The sequence below is a fragment of the Cannabis sativa genome, chromosome 1 (genome assembly GCF_029168945.1).
Source record: "Cannabis sativa cultivar Pink pepper isolate KNU-18-1 chromosome 1, ASM2916894v1, whole genome shotgun sequence".
Taxonomy (NCBI): domain Eukaryota; kingdom Viridiplantae; phylum Streptophyta; class Magnoliopsida; order Rosales; family Cannabaceae; genus Cannabis; species Cannabis sativa.
This window is the reverse complement of record NC_083601.1, coordinates 33,846,944-33,872,811: the sequence shown is the minus strand read 5'-3', so window position 1 is coordinate 33,872,811 and position 25,868 is coordinate 33,846,944. Positions and strand designations below refer to the sequence as shown.

General features: G+C 35.6%; 1 protein-coding gene across 2 annotated transcripts; it reads left to right on the top strand.

The window, feature by feature from the left end:
* LOC115706234 (uncharacterized) lies at positions 1-7,469 on the top strand. 2 transcript variants are annotated; one of them, XM_030633812.2, is made up of 7 exons: positions 1-2,268; positions 4,715-4,805; positions 5,165-5,322; positions 5,402-5,453; positions 5,582-5,664; positions 5,924-6,017; positions 6,528-7,469. In XM_030633812.2, the coding sequence occupies exons 1-7, from the start codon at positions 637-639 to the stop codon at positions 7,067-7,069; spliced, it is 2,652 nt and encodes an 883-aa protein (XP_030489672.1). In that variant the 5' UTR covers positions 1-636; the 3' UTR covers positions 7,070-7,469. The 2 variants fall into 2 exon arrangements, with proteins under 2 accessions (XP_030489672.1, XP_030489671.1); XM_030633811.2 differs by having other exon boundaries at positions 5,900-6,017.
* Positions 7,470-25,868: the final 18,399 nt, after the last annotated feature.

The window sequence follows — 25,868 nt, the reverse complement described above, 5'->3', positions numbered from 1 at the left end:
CAAGAGAGCATTTATTTAATAAAAAATATATTAATTCCAATTAATTAAAAACACACACAAAGAACATGTAACTCTTTTTTTCCCATCCACAATTTGTTTTGTTCTTTTTTTTTTTTTTCAACTGGATCCTTAAATTGAAAAAAATTTCTTCCCCACTTTCTCCCATTTTCTTCATTTCCTATAGAAAATAAGCATAAAAAAAAACTCTCTCTCTTCCACACAACAACATCGCTCAAACCCCAACCCAAAACTTCCCCCCGAATAACACCAGCAGCATAGGGCTTCGTTCCTCTCCAAACCCTCTCTCTCTCTCTCTCTCTCTCTCTCTCTCTCTCTCTCTCTCTCTCTCTCTCTCTCTCTCTCTCTCTCTCTTTATTTGTTTCTCTGGCCATTATCGGATCTGATTCACAAACCGAAACCCACATAGTTCCAGGTCCTTCCTTGTCCGATCTCTGCAAATTCCAACGACTGGTTTCTCTTTCTCTAGTACAGTCCACTGTTCCAAAAGCAGATCGAAGTGAGAGAAAATAGAAAAGGTGAAGGAAGCAGTCGGTGGGCGGGTCTGATCGATCCGATCGATGAGTCTTAGAGTTGGGGCATTTTCATTCTAATACGAATGGGAATGCCCGACAAACGATGAGCAAAACAGGGGACGAAGAAGACGAAGACGAGTGCTTCTACGAGTCCCTTGATCGCATTGTCTCCTCGTCTTGCTCTTGCTCCACTTCCAACTCTGACTCCGAAGATAACCCCAACCTCAGTTCCGACGCCAGTTCCCCCAATTATGCTTCTGGTAACCACTTCCCAATCCCTAAATTTCCAATGGGCATCTCCCACTACGATATTTGGATCTCCGAGCCTTCTTCTGTCTCTGAACGACGTCGTCGGCTCCTCCGCGAAATGGGCCTCAGTAAGGACCCGGCACTGTCCAGGGACAAACAGGACGAGTTCGGTCGATCGGTGTCGTCGGATCGGTTGACCCGTCAGGAGCAGAGCGGTGGAGCCGTCAACGGAGTGGTCCGATCGAAATCAGACGGCGGCGATCAGTGTAATTGTTCTTCTTCTTCTACTACTGCTAATTCTACTTCTTTTCTTGGTTCTCCAATTCTTTCAATTCATTCGGTCTCGTCGGAGACTGGTTCATTTGTAAATAGTCAAAGCAACAACAGCAACCACTGTGTTTATAAATCGCGAAGCGGCAGAAGCAATGGATCTCCTGTTGCTGATACCACTTCGTTAAATAAACCACCCTCGGGAAAGAATTTCAAGAGGGTGGATGAGATTCGAAGCAATCTCACGCCATCAAATTCGGCGTCGAATCGGAATTCGGGAAACTCGGAAGTTGAGGAGGTTTTTGAAAGTAATGAGTCTGAAGTCAAGGACGATGAATCAGAAGTATTCCTACCCTGTACTATTAGGGATCTTGATAATGGTAAAGAGTTTGTAGTGAACGAGGAAGATGGTACTTTGAACAAGCTTAAGGAAGTTGGAACGGGAAGGCAGTTTACTTTGGAGGAGTTTCAGATGATTTGTGTTGGCCATTCGCCAATTGTTCAAGAATTGATGCGGCGGCAAAATGTGGAAGAGGGTCATAAAGATGGTTCAGATTCGAATATTAATGGGTCCAATGGGGGCGGTTCCAAGATGAAAAAGAAAGGGAGTTGGTTCAAGAGTATCAAGAATGTTGCAAGCACCATGAGAGGTCAGAAAGAGAGGAGGAGCAGTGATGAGAGGGACACATCGTCGGAGAAGGGTGGTCGTCGGTCGAGTTCTGCCACTGATGATAGCCAGGATTCGTCGTTTCATGGTCCTGAAAAAGTGAGGGTTCGGCAGTATGGGAAATCTTCCAAGGAAGTCACCGCTATGTACAAGACCCAAGAGATTCATGCTCATAATGGGTCCATATGGAGCATCAAATTTAGTTTGGATGGGAAGTACCTTGCTAGTGCTGGCGAGGACTGTGTAATTCATGTCTGGCAGGTTGTAGAATCAGAGAAGAAGGGGGAATTGTTGATGGAGAAAACAGATGAAAATAACTTAAATATGTTCTTTGTAGCCAACGGATCACCAGAACCAAATTCAATGTCACCAAATGTAGACAAAAATCCGGAGAAAAAAAGAAGAGGGAGGGCATCAATTAGTCGAAAATCGTTAAGCTTAGACCATATGTTTGTGCCAGAGACTGTATTTGCGCTATCAGAAAAACCAGTTTGTTCATTTCAAGGACATCTTAATGATGTTCTTGACTTATCATGGTCTAAGTCTAAGGTCAGTTACAATGTTGCTTCCTTATTACATACACACTGTTTTACTGCATCTTTAGGTTACTTTGAATAGTAACTTCAGATTTGACTCTCCTTAGGATTGTGATTTGGTTGAATTGAATCTTATCTTTGAACACATATTCTTCTTCAAAAATCAGTAACTTCAGATTTGACTCTCCTTAGGATTGTGATTTGGTTGAATTGAATCTTATCTTTGAACACATATTCTTCTTCAAAAATCATCGAAGACACTAGTTGTATATATTCTGTTTGTTTGTGTGGTAAACATTGAGGTCGTTGTACTAGGGAACTTTTCCATTGTTGCATAATATCATAGGGAAAATGGTTGCTTTTTCGTGATTTATTTGGATGTAGAAGTACAAGAATGGAAGTTCGAATGCATTTTAATTAGATTTTCAGAATATTAGCTTCGTTACAGAAATACTTAATTAGCCAAGTGTTAAATCTTGTTAGGTAAACGAAATAATGTTTCATTTTCTGCGAAATAGGAGAGACTTAAAGTTTTCTTATTTACTAGATAGGCCAGCTGTAAACCATGTATTTCAATTAGGAGAGTATCTTTTTGCTGGAAAGGAGAGTATACTAGTTAAAGCTGAAAGAAATGATTTATCCTTGAGAGCAGATTTGGATTTTGATGTGCTCGTTCTCATGAACATTAGTAGATTGGGTATTAAAATTTAGGCAGTGGACGGTTGATGACAAAGAAGAGATGCGTACTGGTATGTTTTCCAAATAATGTCCCCATTGTTCTAATTGAGTTGATGAAAGTGAATGATGAGACTGCAGTGTGGAGCTTTCAAGATTTCTTGCTAAGAGCATATGTATATATATAAATATATATGAGAGGAAAAGATAAACTAATCTATTTACAACTTACTTCCTTCACTAAATTTAAATGAACTTCCCTAAAATTATATATATCTTTATATATTAAAAGTGCCTATTTAACGGCAATTCTTGGTTTAACGATTCTTGGTTTAACGATTCCTTTGTTTATTTAGCCTTACACGATTAACTTAACAGACAGTTAAATAAATAAACCCAATAATTAAACCCAAAAAATTAAACAATCTTTTTTTAAATTAGAAAAATATCTTACCCACATATCTCTTTAACAAATCCTACCATAAATTCAAATTTCAAAAAATAAACCCAATAATTTTTTAAATTAAAAAAATATCTTATCCACATATCTCTCTAACAAATCCTACCATTTTTGAAATTTTTTTCACGGCTAAATTCAAATTTCAAAAAATAAACTCAATAATTAAACCCAAAAAAATTAAATAATATTTACGATTAACTTACATCTCTCTAACAAACTACAATTTTTGAAATTTTTTTACACTGCTTCATTCAAATTTCAAAAAATAAACCAAAAAATTAAACAATCTTTACGATTAACCCATTCATCACCCAGGCAAACACAACAAAAGCCTCTCTCTCAATTTCACCTACTGAAACAGAATGCAATCATCAGTTGTTAATTCTCATTGCTTTTGGTAAAATTTACACCTTTAATATTTCTTTGTTACTTTTGTTGTGCTATTTTGAGTGAAGGTGGCTTTATAATGAGCAGATGAAATTTTAATACTTCTTTGTTACTTTATAATCGAGACTTTAAGAATTGAGGGTTCCTTCTTTGTCTAATTTACACATGCTTTGCTTATTTTTAATTTTGTAATATTTATTTTTCCAGGTCAAAGATGTTCTTGCTGCTATTATTTTAAGAACGGGAACAAATGCAACATATATTATAACCTTATTATTATTGTTTCTAATATGTTTTTACTGGATATAAAAGTTTAATTTAAATTTATTATTCAAATCTCTCTAAATTAAATATTATTTATTTTTTATTCATTTATTTCCTTCTGAACTCATAATATAATACTTAATATAAAATATAGTATACGTGCATCGCACGTAACAATATACTAGTGTAATATATATATATATATCTATGTATATATTTAGGGTGGAGGGGTGTCATTCATTCTTGTCTTCTATTTCCTTTCGTTGTGGTCGCTGATAAAAAGATACATTCTTCATATGCTATGATTAAGATCAGCCATTTGTGGATGAGATTATAATGATACAAATTGATACGTTTTGCAGAATCTGTTGAGTTCTAGTGAATGTAATTTAACTTCATATAGAAAGTTTGTGATGGCTTGGCACTTGCTTTACATTGTAAAACATTGATATTTGAGTTATTAGTTGTGATCTTAGAGCTGTTTTAACATTTAAGAAATAGCAACGTGTATGTTTTTCTCTTAAAAAAATAATGATAATGGAATTATGTGCTTATGATAAAGAGGATTGCGGATGACTCGAAATGTCTTATTCTTTATTAGAATGGATCTAAGAGATTGTAACACTAGCTTGATGTTCTCATTCTCATTCTCTTTTTCTGCTCTTTTCCCCAGCTGCTGCTCTCATCTTCAATGGATAAAACAGTGCGACTGTGGGATTTGTCTAGCAAGTCTTGTTTGAATATTTTTTCTCACAGTGATTACGGTAAGTATTTATCGTCTGCATATTTACTATATAGCTTTATTTTTTCTACCTCCTCTTTAAGTTTGAAGACGTTTTGTACACTGTGGTGAATGCTCTTATATATTAGAGGGGTGACCTCTTCATAATTAAAATTAACTCTTAATTGAATTTGAAGGATTTTATGAAGAAAAAATCAATAAATCTGTTAAACTATATAATTTATTATGGTTTTTATATTTGTTATAGGTTGTTTTGTTCTTTAACTAAAGAGCCGAGTCAATTTTAGTAAGAAACAATTTTTTTTATATATATTTTTATTTTTTACATCTTCTGTCATTTGTTTCTAACGCCTAGTGTTATTTGCATGTGCCTTGATACAGTAACTTGCATCCAGTTCAATCCTGTTGATGATAGATACTTCATTAGTGGATCACTTGATGCAAAGGTCCGCATATGGAACATTAAAGATGGTCAAGTGGTCGACTGGAATGATTTGCATGAGATGGTCACTGCTGCTTGCTACACCCCAGATGGTCAGGTTGGGATAATCGTTCCACCGGTTATTATATTAAGCGCTTGTAATTATGATGCTAAGTGATTTATTTTTTGTCCTGAAGGGTGCTCTCGTTGGTTCATATAAAGGGAGCTGTCGATTATACAACACATCTGGTATGAGTCCATCTTTGACTCTTCTTTCCATCTGTGCATGCATTTACTGAAGTGATGTCTTATTTAAGTTTTTCTGTATCCCGAAGATCGGAGTAATGATAATATTTTTGTAACGTTTTCACTCTCAGAGAACAAGCTACAACATAAAAGCCATATAAATCTGCAGAACAAGAAAAAGAAATCTCATCACAAGAAAATCACTGGTTTCCAGGTAATTTATTGGCTTTAGCCTATCTTTATTTTTTCAAGTTAACACAGAATTATTAGAGAATTGCTAAACTGCACCATGTGGTGTCGAACACCCTATGCTTCTGTTTATTTAATTGCTAAAGTCATATTTAAATTAATCTGCTACTTAATTGCCAAGATGATAATATTCCACATCCTAGGTGTTGGGCACTACGGTTGCCTTATCTTTGAGCATGAGTTTGCTTGATTCTTTTCAGTTGCTGATCAGTTTCAGTGAACAGTTTGCACCAGGGAGCTCTTCAGAAGTACTCATTACATCATCAGATTCACGGATCAGGGTGGTTGATAATGTTGATCTGGTTCACAAGTTCAAAGGTGAGTTATAATCGTATAAATATGTACATATATCAATTGCTGGATTTCTTGTTTTAGCCATTATCTACTTGTTACTGCCAAAACATAATTCAGTTGACCATGTGCAAGAATGGGGATTTCTCTTAGAAGTATGAATATGTTTACCACCCATTCCACTTACCCTCTCTTTGGAACTTGAATTTTAGGGAGAAGCAAAATTAAATTCTCATTTTCTTTGTTTTTAAATTATTATTATTAGTATAAAATTTTAGAAATCCACAATTTTTCTTTTTCTATATTTTCTCTTTTTCCTTTTTCTTTGTTAAAGTCTGAATTCCAAGCAAATTCTCAGTTCATCATATTACGTGTGAATCAAGTTTTTCAGTTCTCTACCACGTCTTGCATTTCCTTTTTGGTGCATGACAATGGCTCTTGAAGGCATTCTGATTGGTGAAAATTTAACTAGATTGGAGCATACTCATTAATTAGTTTCATAATTTGAAAAGAGCTTTTCTGCTTATTTCGTGGCAGGGTTTCGTAACACCAACACCCAAATTTCAGCCTCTGTCACGGCAAATGGTAGATATGTGGTTGCTGCCAGTGAGGATTCTCATGTATATATATGGAAACATGAAGCAGATTCTCGACCTAGCAGAAGCAAAGGTGTGACTGTAACTCGCTCTTATGAGCATTTTCACTGCCAAGATGTATCAGTGGCCATCCCTTGGCCTGGAATAGATGATGAAGAGATATCCACAGCCAACCATCCCCCGACACCTGTTGAGGTTGCTATTGCCAATGAAGGTTCACAATCAGCATCTGGTTGCAGCAGTAGTCCTCTTCATGGAACAATTTCCAGTGCATCCAACAGTTACTTCTTTGATAGAATTGCAGCGACTTGGCCCGAGGAGAAACTCCTTTTAGCAACTAGGAACCGGAGCCCTCGTGTTAGCATTGATTATAGCAATGGGATAAGTAGTAACATGTCTGCCTGGGGTTTGGTGATTGTAACTGCCGGTCTTCGTGGGGAAATTAGAACTTTCCAAAATTTTGGGCTGCCAATTCGGATTTAAGGGTTTAAAGATTTGGACTCTTTGGAGGGGAAATGAAGTTGCTATAAAAGTATAGGTAAAAAAAAGAGTTTGATTTCCCCTTTAATGGTTGGCAAAAATTGTGTACAGAGAGAAATATTGGGTGAGAATTGTACTATTAGCTGAGTTGCATTTCTTTCCTTGTGCTTGTTGCCTGTCGGATTTGGAGCTCAGATGGGAGAGCCTTGACCGATTTGGTCTCAAGAAAGAAAATAGATTTGTTAAAAAAGAAATTCAAAAAAAAAAAAAAAACTACACCATGAAATTAGGGAAAAGAAACCGATGGATTTGTGTAATCGGAAATTGTAGAGTTTATGAGCACATGGCATGGCAGAAGCCTATTGAATTATTAAAATGGAAATTCTTTTACTATTTATTTGTACACAGCACCTTTTTTTCATCCATTTTTACGTACTTTACCTTATTTATTTATTTTGACCAGGTCATGCACCGGGACATGTATCTAAGAAATGAATCCAATTATATAGGTGCAATTTAGCTATTGCATTTTATTACCCGAAATAATCAATATTCTTTTTGTTCTAAGTGGACATATATACATTTGTCTTCAAACTATGTTAGCAATTGGATAGAGTTGTGATAGCCTAATAGAGTGTGGAAGGCAATCTGGAATCCTAGAACACACATGCAAGGCAGTCTTGCTCTTTGGAGACGAGCTGTTTGCTCAGTGAACATGAATATGAAATAGCACTTCAACTCTTCAAGAACTGTCTAGTGGCAAAGACTTTCTTTCTGTCCCTGAGAGTAGATAACATTGATTGATTCTGACAACATGTGCTTCATTGAGCAAGCTTCTACAGACCTAAAAGAAGATAGGACCGTGAGATCTATCTTACACGGATTGCTTGTTTCCCCTTCTTTGGCTTCAAAGGCATTTGCCCTCAAGACCAATGTGAGCAAGGCTAGCTAAGATGTCTTTCCAGGCCGCATTTGTAAAAATAATGAACTTTGTACCACTTTGAATCTTCAATGGTGTCTCTCCTGGATGTCAAGAGCTTTTTGAAATTAGGTGGTATTTTGTTGGGAAGAATGAAAATATAAGAATAAGAATGGGAATGAGAATAGGAATGGAATAAAATTTAAAATGCATAAAAAAAATTGATAAAAAAAATCATTAAATTTTTTCTCTTGTTACATTAGAATGATGTTTACTTTCTTTTTAAAATAGAATAGTTATTCTACTAAAATGGTGGAAGGAGCATTCCATTGGAATGTCATTCCAATACTTAAAAATGCAAACAAATAAAAGAATGGAATGAAAATTATATTTTTTTTTTACATTCCATTTCATTACCTTCAACTAAACGCCACTTAAGTATAATATAAACACCACAAATTACTCCCACCTGAACAATATGCGACAAACACACACAAATCTTTTTTTTTCTTTTTTGATGAATCACTAAACATCCTATTTTAAATTATAAAGCAATCAACTTCTTTATGAATTCTCTCGGATTCTACAGTGGCAGGTATTGGAGTCTTTGGACATGTTCTTATTTTCCTAAGTAAATTTCATTTTATTTTTCGTGAAGACAGTATGCTTGCAGGTTGTATGCCCAAAAGTGCTAGAATTTGTTCTAGTCAAAGTGCTAGTGTTTATAAGGGGAGGGAATCTTTGCCATCTTTAATGAACTTTGTTGTTTCTAATAATAAATAAATAAAATAAAATAAAATAGAAGAAAGAATATCTCATTAGTATACAAAAGAAGATTACAAATTAATCAAAATTATAGTTACAAAATTAAGGTAAACTATTTATGTGAAGCACTCCTTAAAATTAGTATATCGATACACTCTTTGTATATTTTGGTATTCGGATAGTTTTCATTCTAATTTGTTTTAGAGTGTTTTTGTTGAGTTTTATGTCCTAACCAATACTTAAATTTAATTAAATATTATTTATCTTAATAAAATTTAGAAATTATACTTTGACTTTTTCAATCCCTTGTCCACATATTTATTTACATAATTATATATTTAATATATATAGATTTTATTATATCTAGAATTATTTATAATTATAGTGATATCATCATAGTGAGAAATAATTATGATTATATGCTTCAAATATCTTTAGTCTTGAGATTTATTAGTGTACTGGATTTACACTAACGCGATAATCGACGATTTGGCTTACTTACACTATGGCAAGTGATATGCCTTTTCCAAGACATTGATAAAATAGACTTCTATCAAATGTATAGATTTATATTGGATTGGATATTGACAAGAGAACAATTATTATAATCCTACTGTTATATATATTCTCAGTCAATATCACTTAGTTGATCATAGATCAATTCGATCTGAATCCTAACATGATTAAGCTTTAAGCTAATCGTACTATTTGAGTTCTTTGACTTGTTCGTTATCAGCTTACTCTAAGGTCTAGTCCATACCTACATCTTGAGAACTTTGTACTTTGTAGTATAATTGAGTGAAAGTGTTAATCATAAATATGGGCATTATGTTAGAAGTGAAACGATAATTTTCTTTGAACTTGGTTAAAGACGTTAAATGAAGAGATCTTATTTTATTAATTATATTAATTCTTAGAAATACATTTACAAGAAATTACGCGTTCAAGGATAAGATACAGTGAGAGGTAAAATAGTAATTTTAGTTCCTTCTTATTGTTAACTCAAACTTTTCGATCTCCTTGTTTTGATGATTAGCAAATATTTGATTATTATTTGTTACTAATGATTTATTGATTTTGTAGCAAATTTAAAAGAGAAAATAAATATTTTGGTATTTTTACCAAACTTTTAAAAGCAACACTAAATGGACTCAACAAGCATATCAAGAGCAAAAGATTCATCAAGGGATCAACAACTCAAGACCCTATTCAAAAGAGGTCTTCAAAATCCCAAAGTCAAAAAAGTCAACCCGAAAGTCAAAGTCAAAGTCAAAGTCAAGGTCAACTCTCGGGAAAAATCAACTTGGGATCAAAAACATGCAAATCAAGCTAGGAGGCTCATCTACATCAAGACTACTCAAAATTAAATGGTATAAATCTAATTTAGTCTTGTTAAAGTGATTTGCATAGCACACTAAGTTTTTATAAATTTGAATTTTGGCCCATTCACTAACTTGTGCAACAAGTTTTCTCACACGATAGTTCAAAAAATTTTTTGATTGAATTTCTAAATCACATTTTGTTTAACTAAGAGAACAAAGTTGGAATTTCTAAAATCGGATAATCGAGTAAGAAGTTATGCACGTTTAAGTCCCGAAAAGTGGCATTTTTGCCACTGGTCAGCCATCCGGAATTCCGGTTGGCAAGGAATTCCGGTTGGCAACCGGAATTCCGGTTGTAATCAATCCGGAATTCCGGTTCCCATCCGGACTTCCGGTTCATGGCTGACCCCACCTCGGGAAACGTGCTAACGGCTATAAACGGCTAGTTTTTCATCAAACACTATATAAACTCGATTTTTCTTTCAAAAAATAAGTTGGTTGAGCATTTATTACATATATCTAACCTATCTAAGTGAGATTAAGGAGCTTCTAAGTTTGAAATCCAAACCAACACATTTCACACACTTTGAGCCAAAATTTGATTTTATTCTTCTTAAGTGTGCTAGCTTTTCACTCTAGGTTTCCATTGTATCATCATATTTCTAGAGTGAGTTTAGCTTGTATATCAAACACATTTCCATATTGTGATTGAGGTGAGGTTGGCACCGGTTTTGTAAACAACCCGGAAATAGTGAGATTGGCACTTTAACAATCCGAGAAAGAGGTTAATAGTCCTCGGGGGTGCGAAACTATTGTAAGAGGTTTGGAAATACCTTGGTGAAAATTTCCCGGTTGTAAGGGTTAGTCAAGCCCGTTAACTTGGCTCGATATTGGAACTCAAAGCTAGGTCCATAGCTTTGAAGACCAAGGACGTAGGTGGCATAGTTCTACCGAACCTTGTAAAAATCGAGAGTTTGCATTTTCTAATCCTTAAACTCTTTACTTTACAAGTTTAATTATTTGTCTTAATATATTGCTTGCCATACTACTTGCTTTTACTTGATTAATTGACTAATTGCATAATTTTGTGTTAAAAGTTTTAATTTTCCGAAATTAGTTTAAATTTCCAATTCACCCCCCCTCTTGGAAACATATCTTGGGTTAACAATTGGTATCGTAGCAAGTGGCTCAAATTATTTGATTAGATTTCACAATCTAGAGCATGGCGTTTCTAAGTAATTCACAAAATAACATGTTAGAAGGTTTTAGCACAAATAGAGCACCATACTTCAATGGAGTAGATTTTCCTTATTGGAAAATTAGAATGGAAACTTACCTTCAATCTATTGACTATGATTTGTGGCATATTGTGTCTAAGTGGTCCTTATGTTGCTAAACATGTCATAAATGGTGTTGAAGTAATTAAGACTTATGAAGCATATGATGAAAATGATAAGAAAATGCTTTCTAAAAATGCTAAAGCTAAATATGCTCTTATATGTGGCTTGGATAGAGATATTTTTAAAAATATTGAACAAGCCTCTACCGCTTATGATATGTGGAAAATGCTTGAAGTTACTCATCAAGGAACTAGTGCTATGAAGGAAACTAAAATTCAAATTTATTCCACTCAATATGAGAACTTTAAGATGAAATCGGATGAAACCATTGCTAATATGTATACTCGCTTCACTACAATTACTAATGGTTTGAACTCTCTTGGCAAGGTACTTACTCAAAAGGATATGGTGACCAAGATTTTGAGAAGTCTCACCAAGGCTTATCAAGGAAAGGTGGTTGCCATTCAAGAAGCTAAGGATCTCTCAACACTTCCCTTGGAAGAACTAATTGGCTCACTCATGAACCATGAAATTTTCATGAGTGCTCGAAAGAAGAGGAAGTTGAGAAGAAAAAGAAGACTATTGCATTCAAGTCTTCCTCCTCCCATGCCATTAGTGAAGAAGATGAGGAAAGCTTATGTAGTGACATGGAGGACTTGGCACTCTTCTCTAAGAAATACAAAAAGTTCATGAAATTCAAAAAGAACTTTGGGAAGAAGCCACAAAGAGGGAGTGACTCAAAAGAAAGAAAAAGCAAAGATGATCCACCGATTTGCTTTGAGTGCAAGAAGCCGGACATATGAAGATGGATTGTCCAATGAGAAAGAAGAACAAATACAAAGGAAGGGCAATGTTGGCGGATTGGCTCAATAGTGACGAAGAGGACTCCGAAGAAGAAGGAAAGAATGAAGTGGCAAACATGTGCATGATGGCACTTGATGATGGGGTAAGCATTTCTAACCAAAATGATTGTGATAGTGAAAATGATGATGATAACTTAGATATGTCATATGATGAGTTGTCTAATTCATTTAAGGAACTATTTGATGATTTTGGTAAATTGCTTGTTAAAAACCAAACCCTTAGAGAGAAGACCAACATGCTTTTAAAAGAAATTGAGATTTTGAAAATAAATGAAAAAGAACTTATAGCTAAATCTCAATGTGCTACATGTGCTTCACATAAGAAAGAAATTATTGATTTGAAAGCCCATGTGAGAAGCCTAAAAATGACATATATACCTTCACTAGAGGTAAGGAAGGCTATGATCTCATGGTGGGAAACCAATCATGTGGTTTTTCAAAAAATGGTATTGGTTATGATCCTAGTAAGAAACAAAAATTTTTGAGAAACTTTTTTGTGAAATCATCTAGTCTACCTCACTTTACATGCACATATTGTAACCGAGATGGTCATACTATTTCCTATTGTCATGTAAAGAAATTTGCATATCTAGGCAAGACTAAATGGGTACCAAAGGGTTCTAGAACTAACATGAATGGACCCAAAGTTATATGGGTACCAAAAGCCAACAAATGAATTTGGTTTTGTAGGAATCAACAAGAAAGAGCCAAAGCTTATGGTTCTTGGATAGTGGATGTTCAAAGCATATGGACCAGGTGATCCATCAAGATTTTCAAGCTTTAAAAGCAAGGAAAGTGGCTTTGTCACTTTTGGAGACAATTCAAAAGGAAAAATCTTGGGCATTGGTGATATCGGTAACATATACTCTCCATGTATTAAAAATGTGCTTCTTGTTGATAATCTTAAACATAACTTGCTTAGTATTAGTCAATTATGTGATATAGGTTTTCGTGTTGTGTTTGAATCCTCAAAATGCTCCATTGAAAATGTTTCAACCAATGAAGTTATTTTCCTTGGAGTAAGGAAGGATAATGTGTATGTTATTGATGTTGATTCTTTTGATAGTAAAAATAAATGTTTAACCGTTATGAATGATAATTCTTGGTTGTGGCATAGAAGATTAGGACATGCTAGTATGGATTCTATTTCAAAATTGGTTAGAAAAGATCTTGTTATTGGTTTGCCATCTATTCCGTTTGTTAAAGATAAACTTTGTGATGCATGCCAATTTGGAAAACAAATTAAAACATCTTTTCATTCCAAGAAAGAAATTTCAACTACTAGACCTTTGCAATTGCTTCATATTGATTTATTTGGTCCTTCTAGAATTGCTAGTCTTGGTGGTAAATACTATGCATTTGTAATTGTTGATGATTTTTCAAGATTTACTTGGGTTATTTTCTTGACTCTTAAAAGTGATGTTTTGGAAAACTTTGTCAAATTTTGTAAAAATGTGCAAAATGAAAAAGGATATTCTATTACCTCCGTTAGAAGTGACCATGGTGGTGAGTTTGACAATGATGCCTTAGAATTGTTTTGTGATGATCATGGTTTTAACCATAACTTTTCGGCACCAAGAACTCCACAACAAAATGGAGTTGTCGAAAGGAAGAATAGAACAATTCAAGAAATGGCTAGGTCAATGCTAAATGAAATTTCATTACCAAAATACTTTTGGGCCGAGGCCGTCAATACTTCTTGTTATATTTTGAATCGTGTTTTCATTAGGCCCAACATGAATAAAACCCCTTATGAGCTTTGGAAAGGAAGAAAACCCAACATTGGCTATTTTAAAGTTTTTGGATGCAAATGTTACATTTTAAACACCAAGGACAACCTTGGAAAATTTGATGCTAAATCCGATGTTGGAATTTTTATAGGGTATTCAACACATAGTAAAGCTTATAGAATTTATAACAAAAGAACTAATGTTGTTGAAGAATCTATTCATGTTGCTTTTGATGAGACTAACCCGCCTACAAGCAAAAGTTTAGATGATGATGTCGTAGGTTTGGGAGATGAGGTTCAAAATCTCGAAATTGGAGAGACTTCTAATGCTCCTTCACAAACTCCCAAAGAGGAACCACCCGTGGAAAAGGTAAATGAAAGCCAAGGTATGAACTCTAACCTTCCACATGAGTGGAAATTCAAAAGTGCTCATCCTATAGACCAAATTCTAGGTGATCCTTCTCAAGGTGTCACTACTAGAAACTCCCTTAGAAACTTGTGTAATTTCATTGCTTTTATTTCTCAAATTGAACCAAAGAATTTTAAAGAGGCCGAAGTTGATGAATTTTGGCTTCTAGCTATGCAAGAAGAAATAAATCAATTTATAAGAAATAATGTTTGGGAGTTAGTTCCAAGACCGTCACATCAATCGGTGATTGGAACAAAATGGGTCTATAGAAATAAGGTAGATGAGCATGGGGTCATTGTGCGTAACAAGGCTAGATTAGTGGCCCAAGGTTACAATCAAGAAGAAGGAATTGATTATGAGGAAACCTTTGCCCCGGTAGCAAGACTTGAGTCCATTAGAATGTTGTTAGCTTTTGCATGCCACAAGAATTTTATCTTGTATCAAATGGATGTAAAAAGTGCATTCTTAAATGGGTACATTATGGAAGAGGTTTATGTCTCTCAACCACCCGGTTTTCAAAATCATAAATACCCTAACCATGTTTACAAATTGAAAAAGGCTTTATATGGTTTAAAGCAAGCTCCTAGAGCTTGGTATGAAAGATTAAGCACTTTTCTTATTTCAAATGGTTTTTTAATGGGAAAAGCGGATAATACACTTTTTATAAAAAGAAAATCCAAAGACATTATTATAGTACAAATTTATGTTGATGATATTATCTTTGGTGCTACTAATGATGCTCTTTGTGAAGAATTTTCTAAGTGTATGCATAGTGAGTTTGAGATGAGCATGATGGGAGAACTCAACTTTTTTCTTGGACTTCAAATTAAGCAACAAAAGGATGGCATATTCATAGGTCAAACTAAGTACATCAAGGATCTCCTTCAAAAGTTTGACTTGGCAAATGCAAAGTCCATGAATACACCCATGAGCACATCCATAAAGATGGACAAAGATGAAAGCGGTAAGAATGTGGACATCACCAAGTATCGAGGTATGATTGGCTCTTTATTATATTTAACCGCTAGTAGACCGGATATTTTATTTAGTGTTGGTCTTTGTGCTAGGTACCAATCTTGTCCTAAAGAATCCCACTTAAGTGCCGTTAAAAGAATATTTAGATACTTGATAGGCACAATGAATCTAGGACTTTGGTACCCCAAGAACTCAAACTTTGAAATAGTTAGCTACTCGGATGCCGACTTTGCCGGTTGTAAGACGGATAGAAAAAGTACTAGTGGAACTTGTCACTTTTTAGGAAATTCCTTAGTGTCATGGTTTAGCAAGAAACAAAACTCGGTAGCTCTATCCACAACCGAAGCCGAATATATAGCCGCGGGTAGTTGTTGTGCACAAATACTTTGGATGAAACAAACTCTTAAGGATTTTGATATTGATTTTGAATGTACACCCATAAAGTGTGATAACACTAGTGCCATTAACCTCTCTAAGAATCCAATATTGCATTCTAGAGCCAAGCATATTGACATAAGGCACCACTTCCTTAGAGATCATATCCAAAGAGGTGATATTATGCTAGACTTTGTAAGCACCGAATTCCAATTAGCGGATATATTCACCAAGCCTCTTAGTGATGAGAGATTTAGTTTCATTAGAAGAGAGCTAGGTATGACCAACTTAGATGAAATATAAGGTTTGCTAGCTATGAAAAATTTCATATCTCTTTACTTACTTATTTATGCATAATTGTTCCAAATATGATATTAATGAGATTTATATGCATAGATGAGAAAATTTATTGATACTTGACCTAAATGGACTATCCTTGTTGAAAAACTTAAAATTATAGGTCAAAATGTGGATTTTTGGTGAACTTTGGACTTGTTTTTAAACAAGTGAACATGTGAATTTTTGCATATTTGATTTTCTTGTGTGTCTATATGCTTGAATATGTGAAATAGAGTGTATTTAGTATGCCTATAGGTTTGCCTTGATTGAAATATGCATGAAACAAATTTTTGGTACCTCACTTGTTGAATTTTTCGATTTTTAGGCCTAAAAGAGTGTTTTTCGCCAAACTCTCTCATTTTTCAACATTTTTCGATTCCGTAAGTTTGTACACCTCACATTTTATTTTATAAAACTGCTGGAAAAAGAATTTTTCAATTTCGTTGCATAAAACTCATTTTTGGTACGGTTCTAGTTTTCTTGGCAATTTTCGAAAAACTTACCGTAAATCGTCATTTTTCTTTATTTTTCAGATTTTCTTGTTTGAGCAGTTTTGTTTTATCATATTAAAGGTATTAGAATTGGTTTGGGGTCATTTGGGTCAAAATTGGATTTTTTAGCCCATTTTTAGAAACTTTTTTTTTGCTGATCCTGTACCAACCGGAATTCCGGTTGTACCATCCGGAATTCCGGATGGCACGGGATCGACAAAGAAAGCGATTTCGTCTTTTTCATGCGATTTTTTCCCTTTTTAAACCCTACCACCGAATTTTTCCTCCCCCATTCAGATATTTCAACCCTAATACAGCAGCCACTCTTTTTTTTCTCTCTAAAATTCTCTCTTTCAAAGCCTCATTCTCATCTTCCAAATAATTTAGAAAAAAAAAAGAGAAGTGTGTTCTTCAATGGCTTCCTCCTCAAGAGCTCCCAAGAAAATGGCTAGTGCAATTCAACAAAGGGAAATAAGGGCAAAAGCAAGGCAAGAGCCCACTCTCTTCTTCAATGATGAAGATCACAACAAGTTTGTCAATGATTTCTCCTCTAGGAAAATTCTCAAAGGTAAAATTTGTGATCTCCCTAGCCTTGATTGTGTTGATTTTAGTCATCATTTTGATACCCTAGGATGGACATCTTTTATTCAAATTAACACTCCATTGTATCCTAGGCTAGTTCAAGGTTTTTATGCTTGTATTAAACCTACATTACAACCTTTAGGTGTTAGAGGAACCCTTAGAGGAGTAACTTTTGAACTCAATGTAGCATCTCTCAATGACATGTTAGGAGCACCAAATGGTGGCATATTACTTGAACCCAAACTTTCTCTCAAAAATGATGCCATTTTTAACTTTGATGAGTGTTCTAGGAATATTTGTGGTGATGGCCCTTTTATCATGAGACCAAAAAGACACCAACTCACTTTAGAGGCTAAAATCCTCCACAAATTTATTGTTGCAAATCTTGCTCCTAGAAGTGGCCACCAAGATGAGATCAATTCCATTGATCAATTACTCATGCATCTCATTATAGCCAAAACCACACCCATCAACCTAGGCTATCTTATTTTAAAATTCATACTTGATGTGGACAAGCCTAATATGATTAAGGCACTTCCCTTTGGTTTTCTTCTTAGCTACCTTTTTCCTCTCTTAGGAATTCCTACCCTACATGCAAAGAAAAATGATCCTACCTCTAGTGACATTCTAGGTTCCAAAACTTTCAAGGCTATGGGTTACAAATTCCTTAACAATGAATGGGTGTTCACACCCAAAAGAGGGCAAAGAATGCAAATTGATTTGGAGAGTGATGATGAAGAAATCAATTTGCCCGCAAGTGAAAGTGAAGACGAAGAAGAAGAAGAAGAAGAAGACATGCCTCCTCAAGCTCCTCCCATGCCTACTTTTCCCCAATTCAACCTTGAGGAAGCTTTCACTCGTCTTCACACTTCGGTTGACAACCGTTTTCAAACCTTGCGAAATGATCTCAACTCACAATTCTCCAACCTCAACATTGACATCAACACCATGAGGAGTGACATGGTGCATGGGTTTGCTAATGTGCAAGAGGAGATGGCACAATGGAGGGCATACATGGATCGCTTTGGCCCCCCACCAAACTAGTTCTTGGATTATTTTTTTTTGGCTTATTTAGTTTCCTTTTATTTTATTTTATTTTTTTTTTTTGGTTGTGTGCAAAGGCTTCATGCCTTTTTGACTTTGTGTTAGTTGGTACTTTTTCTTTGTTTTATTTTTTTTGTGTTGTTTGCATGTTATTTTGGATGTTGTCTTTTTTTTAATGCATTGGCTTGTTGCTTTGTTTTTATTTTTTTTTTTTATTATTTTTTTTCTCTCTTTTCTTTTATTTTTTTTGTGAATTCCTTGCCACCCTTTTTGATGAATCAAAAGGGGGAGAACCACTATTGATTAATTTTTGGCATCACCTCAAATTTTTTTTTGGTATCTAATCCTTTTATCATAAGTAAAAATTGAGGGGGAGTTTACAAATTCATGCAAGGTAAAATTAAAAGGTAAATTTTTTTTTTCTTGCACACATTAAGGGGGAGCTAATCCAACTTACTTTGCTTAAATTTTTTCTTTCCCTTTAAAAATAATCAAATATTTGATATCATCAAAAAGGGGGAGATTGTTAACTCAAACTTTTCGATCTCCTTGTTTTGATGATTAGCAAATATTTGATTATTATTTGTTACTAATGATTTATTGATTTTGTAGCAAATTTAAAAGAGAAAATAAATATTTTGGTATTTTTACCAAACTTTTAAAAGCAACACTAAATGGACTCAACAAGCATATCAAGAGCAAAAGATTCATCAAGGGATCAACAACTCAAGACCCTATTCAAAAGAGGTCTTCAAAATCCCAAAGTCAAAAAAGTCAACCCGAAAGTCAAAGTCAAAGTCAAAGTTAAGGTCAACTCTCGGGAAAAATCAACTTGGGATCAAAAACATGCAAATCAAGCTAGGAGGCTCATCTACATCAAGACTACTCAAAATTAAATGGTATAAATCTAATTTAGTCTTGTTAAAGTGATTTGCATAGCACACTAAGTTTTTATAAATTTGAATTTTGGCCCATTCACTAACTTGTGCAACAAGTTTTCTCACACGATAGTTCAAAAAATTTTTTGATTGAATTTCTAAATCACATTTTGTTTAACTAAGAGAACAAAGTTGGAATTTCTAAAATCGGATAATCGAGTAAGAAGTTATGCGCGTTTAAGTCCCGAAAAGTGGCATTTTTGCCACTGGTCAGCCATCCGGAATTCCGGTTGGCAACCGGAATTCCGGTTGTAATCAATCCGGAATTCCGGTTCCCATCCGGACTTCCGGTTCATGGCTGACCCCACCTCGGGAAACGTGCTAACGGCTATAAACGGCTAGTTTTTCATCAAACACTATATAAACTCGATTTTTCTTTCAAAAAATAAGTTGGTTGAGCATTTATTACATATATCTAACCTATCTAAGTGAGATTAAGGAGCTTCTAAGTTTGAAATCCAAACCAACACATTTCACACACTTTGAGCCAAAATTTGATTTTATTCTTCTTAAGTGTGCTAGCTTTTCACTCTAGGTTTCCATTGTATCATCATATTTCTAGAGTGAGTTTAGCTTGTATATCAAACACATTTCCATATTGTGATTGAGGTGAGGTTGGCACCGGTTTTGTAAACAACCCGGAAATAGTGAGATTGGCACTTTAACAATCCGAGAAAGAGGTTAATAGTCCTCGGGGGTGCGAAACTATTGTAAGAGGTTTGGAAATACCTTGGTGAAAATTTCCCGGTTGTAAGGGTTAGTCAAGCCCGTTAACTTGGCTCGATATTGGAACTCAAAGCTAGGTCCATAGCTTTGAAGACCAAGGACGTAGGTGGCATAGTTCTACCGAACCTTGTAAAAATCGAGAGTTTGCATTTTCTAATCCTTAAACTCTTTACTTTACAAGTTTAATTATTTGTCTTAATATATTGCTTGCCATACTACTTGCTTTTACTTGATTAATTGACTAATTGCATAATTTTGTGTTAAAAGTTTTAATTTTCCGAAATTAGTTTAAATTTCCAATTCACCCCCCCTCTTGGAAACATATCTTGGGTTAACACTTATTGTAAACTATCTATAGAGGATCATTGATTGATGTCATTAAAATAGTGGATAATTTTTAATTTATCTATAATATGTATATAAAGCATTTTATAAAATCAAGAGTGTAATTTTAAATCTGTTGTTGTGATATCTTGAAAAATATGATATGGATTAACAACCTTAAATAACTTAATTAAGTATTAATGAGAAATTATATTAACATATAATCCAATATGTGACATTATATGTGAATATTTGAGTTTAAGATCCCATTTAGGTGTTAGGGGCATTTAGGAGAATTTTTTAGTCTAATTTTGATCATGTTGGTCTATATTGTAGTTATTTAGGACATCCAACATAATTTTGAGAAATTAAAAAAAAATTAACATGTTGAAAAATATGGTTCAAACAATCTTTTTCACACGCGTATAAAATAAAAGAGTTTCGAGTGCAATAGATAGTTTGAACCTTATTTTCGGCGTGTTAATTTTTTTTTGAATCTCTCAAAATTTTGCAGGATGTCTTAAATAACTACGATGTAGACGATCATGAAAAAAAATTAGACTATTTTTTTTTAAATGCTGAAATAGATAGGAATTGTCAGGACAGTTAGTTATAACTGTTTTTCTGTTTCTAACAACTTTCTGTTGTTTGTTATTTTAGTTGGCCTTTGCCTTGTACTCTGGTATATATATAAACCAGTTGTAGCTTTTCTCACAGTAATGCAATACAATCTTTCAATCATTCTTTCACTCTCTTTGCTCTGTTCTTTCTTTCTGTCTTTCCAATCTTTCTGTTCTTTCATTCTTTCATCTTCTTTGTGTTCTCTGCAATGGCTAGAAGGATTTCTAACCATAACATGGTATCAGAGCAGTGGCCACCTTTGGTGGCAAATATGGCTAACATTGGAACTGCGAATTCAAGCTCAACAAATCTTGGTGCACCCCCTGGGTTTTCTGCTGCAGATCGAAACAGAGCAAGAAGTGAAGATTCTTCAACAGTTCACTTCAATCACTCCTTGTCTATCCGACTGAACGATCATAATTTCCTACTATGGAAGCAACAGGTGCTGGCTGCCATTCGTGGAAACAGACTCTTGAAGTTCATCCAAGACAGTACACCACCGCCTCAATATCTCAGTGATGCAGATCAAGCAACACAGACTCAGAATCCTGAATTTGTGGAGTGGGAAGTTCAAGATCAGTTGCTTGTTTCATGGTTACTCTCTTCAATGACTGAGAGTTTGCTAACACGAATGGTAGGGTGTAACACTGCAAGACAGATATGGAGTTCTCTCGAGAAACATTTTACCTTGCAGGTTTCATCTAAGATCTTGGAATTCAGAACAAAGCTCCAAAATCTCAAGAAAGGATCTCAATCTCTCAATGACTACTTGCTTAAAGTCAAACAGCATGTCGATTTGTTAGCTTCAGTGGGGGAAAAACTCTCAGCTCGTGATCACATATCTGCAATTTTCAAGGGATTACCAAGCGAGTACGATACATTCATCATCTCATCCAATACCAGAATTGAGGAGTACTCAGTTGCTGAGATTGAGGCACTACTTCTTGCATCTGAGTCGAGGATCGAGAAAACAGATCAAGAAGTTGATCTCAATGTGAATCTTGCAGCTACTAATCCAGATCTGGAAACTCATCCCTCATATGAAGCCCTTCTTGCACACTACAATCGAAATTTCAGAGGGCCAAATCCCTCTCGAGGTCAGTTTCCCTTCAATTCACCTCTTTACTCTTCATTCAATTTTCCTGGATACCAGTATAATAGAGGAGCTAACACTGGATTCAATTCTCGAGGTGGATCATATATTAATAACCCTGCTGGACGAGGGAATTTCACTGCTGCAGCTGGGGGAAGATTTCACACCAGTCAGGCCAAACCTCAGTGCCAAATCTGTCACAAAACTGGCCATTTATCTCTTGAATGCTTCTACCGATTTGATAAGAGCTATACTGGGGTTCTTCCCACTTCTGATGGCACCAAAACAATGCAAGCACACTCAGCTCAAACTGCTTCAGGCACTGACACAAGATGGTATCCCGATTCAGGTGCTACCAATCATTGCACAGCTGATGTGACTAATCTGGTGCAGAGCAGTGATTACAATGGTCAGGAGAGACTCTATGTTGGGAATGGATCAGGTTTGACCATTCAACACACCGGCTCTACTTTGTTTAAATCTCCACACTCAGATAAGCCTTTCATTCTCAAAAATTTACTGCATATACCAGAAATAACTAAGAATCTGTTAAGTGTTTCAAAGTTTGCTATGGACAATAATGTTTTCTTTGAGTTTCACCCTCTTGTTTGCTATGTTAAGGATCTGAGGACCAAAACTTTACTCCTGACTGGGACACTCCACAATGGCCTATATACTTTTGATTCTGGCCAGTTTCAAGTGCTTCCCCAACCTCCCTCAATCTGTCCAGCTGTCCATCTCCAAGATCAGAACCATGCCTATATTGCTACTTCTGTTGATTGTCACAAAGAGTCCACCAGTAGCACACCTTCTCCCTGTAATGACACATCTTTGTCTAGTTTTGACTTGTGGCACAATCGATTAGGTCATCCTAGTCAAAGAGTTGTGCATTCTGTCATGAACTATTGTAATGTTTCCTATAGCAATAAAAACTCTACATCTGTTTGTGAAGCTTGCTGTTTAGGTAAGATTCACAAATTGCCCTTTCCAAAAATGTCTAAAACTATCTACACTGAACCATTACAATTAATTGTGGCTGATCTTTGGGGCCCTTCACACACCATTTCTCACAATGGTTACAAATACTACATGAGCTTTGTTGATGCTTACACTAGGTTCACTTGGATCTATCTCCTTAAAACCAAATCTGAAGCACTAAGAACTTTTCAAAATTTCAAAGCTGAGACAGAACTTCAAATAGGCAAAAAGATTAAAACTCTACAAACTGATTGGGGAGGAGAGTTTAGATCCTTCACTGAACCATTGAAACAGTTAGGCATCTTACATAGACATCCATGCCCTACAACTCATGAACAAAATGGCCTGGTTGAGAGAAAACACAGGCAGATTGTTGAACATGGGTTAAGCCTTCTTGCTCATGCCTCACTACCCTTAAAATTTTGGGATGAGGCTTTCAGAGCTGCTGTTTACCTGCATAACAGATTGCCCTCTCCTATTTTGCAACAACAGTCTCCAATGGAGATGTTGTTCAATATCAAACCTGACTACAACAATCTCAGGACCTTTGGGTGTCTTTGCTATCCCAACATTAGACCTTATAATAGGCACAAACTCGATTTTAGATCAGCACCTTGTATTTTTGTTGGCTACAGTCTCAACCATAAGGGCTATAAGTGCTTACATGCCTCGGGTAGGTTGTACATCTCTCGAGATGTAATCTTTGATGAGTCTAAATTTCCATATAAGACTTCACATTTCTCTATCTCCTCTGACCAGATGCCCAACAATGAACCTCTGCCCTCTGCTACAATTCCCAAATCCACCACCATTTATACTGCTGAGTATCTATTTCCCACTCATTCAACCTCATCATCAATACAGACCCCTGTCTTTTGTCCCAGTAATCATGCTACTCAGCCTTTCCATTCTCAAAATCCCATCATCACTACTCAGGTTTCCAATAACTCATCAGCATCTCTGCCTGCTGATTCCTCACCTCAAGAACCTGATACAAATATTATTCCTCCCAGTCTACCTATCTCTGTCCCAACAGTTCCCACTTCCTCTCATGATCCTGTAGTAAACAAGCACTCAATGAAAACAAGGTCGAAATCTGGTATATTCAAACCTAAGGCTTATATGGCTTTGCAAGCTCCAACCAATGTCAAGATGGCTATGAAACAAGAAAAGTGGTTGAATGCTATGAATGATGAAATGGGAGCATTAAAAAGGAATGTTACTTGGACTTATGTCCCTCTTCCTGATGGTAGAACACCAATTGGGTGCAAGTGGGTTTACAAAATCAAATTGAATGCTGATGGGACTATCAACAAGCTCAAAGCTAGGTTGGTTGCCAAAGGATTTCATCAACAACCAGGTTTCGATTTCACAGAGACTTTCAGTCCTGTTGTCAAACCTGTAACAATTCGAATTGTCTTGACTTTGGCTTTGGCAAAGGGCTGGTGTATACAACAATTAGACATTAATAATGCCTTTTTAAATGGAGATTTAAAGGAAGAGGTCTATATGGTACAGCCTCCTGGATTCGAACTACCTGATGCACCTCATCTGGTTTGCAAATTGAATAAAGCTATATACGGTTTAAAGCAGGCTCCCCGAGCCTGGTTCAAGAAATTGCAGACCTACTTACTGTCTTTTGGATTTGTTTCTTCAAAGTCTGATCATATTTTGTTCATTTTACACACTTCCAGGTCTATGATTCTTTTATTGGTGTATGTAGATGATATAATCATTACTGGGAGTGATGCTGAACAAGTTTCTTCTCTCATTCAAGCTCTTGACAACAAATTTTCCCTCAAAAATCTTGGCACTTTACATTATTTTCTTGGTATCGAGGTTCAACATACAGATTCTGGAGTGCATCTTTCTCAAGGAAAATACATTCAGGATTTGTTGAACAAAGCTCAAATGTCAGATGTCAAACCAGCCCCCACCCCAATGACAAGTGGCTTGAAACTTTCAGCATATCAAGGAGATCCCATTGACAACCCTCAACACTATAGGTCTATTGTTGGAGCTCTCCAATACCTTACTATTACTAGACCAGAGATTTCATATAGTGTCAACAAGGTGTGTCAATTTATGGCTAATCCTCTTCATCATCACTGGAATGCAGTGAAGAGAATTCTTAGATACTTGAGTGGTACTGTTTCTCATGGCCTCACTCTGCAGAAACCAACTGAACTTGATGTCACTGCTTTTTGTGACGCTGACTGGGCCAGTGATCCTGACGATCGAAGATCCACTTCTGGTTTCTCCATTTTCCTTGGTTCCAATCTGGTGGCATGGCAATGTAAGAAGCAACATACAGTTTCTCGCTCGAGTACCGAAGCTGAATATAGAAGTCTTGCTCAAGTTGTCTCTGAACTTACATGGATGCATTCCCTGTTTACTGAACTTCACATTCAGCTTCCTCGCACCCCTGTTATCTGGTGTGATAACTTGAGCACCATACTTTTAACTGCTAATCTTGTTCTTCATGCTCGGACTAAGCATATAGAACTGGATTTGTACTTTGTTCGAGAAAAGCTCACTCAGAAACTGGTTTGTATTCAGCATGTTCCTGCAGCTGATCAAATAGCTGATGGCTTAACAAAGGCCACTTCCACTGCCCGATTTGCTATGTTTAGGAACAAGCTTGGCATTGGTCCCTCTACCAATTCCAAGCTTGAGGGGGAGTGTCAGGACAGTTAGTTATAACTGTTTTTCTGTTTCTAACAACTTTCTGTTGTTTGGTATTTTAGTTGGCCTTTGCCTTGTACTCTGGTATATATATAAACCAGTTGTAGCTTTTCTCACAGTAATGCAATACAATCTTTCAATCATTCTTTCACTCTCTTTGCTCTGTTCTTTCTTTCTGTCTTTCCAATCTTTCTGTTCTTTCATTCTTTCATCTTCTTTGTGTTCTCTGCAATGGCTAGAAGGATTTCTAACCATAACAGGAATACATCGGTGGACCCCTTTTG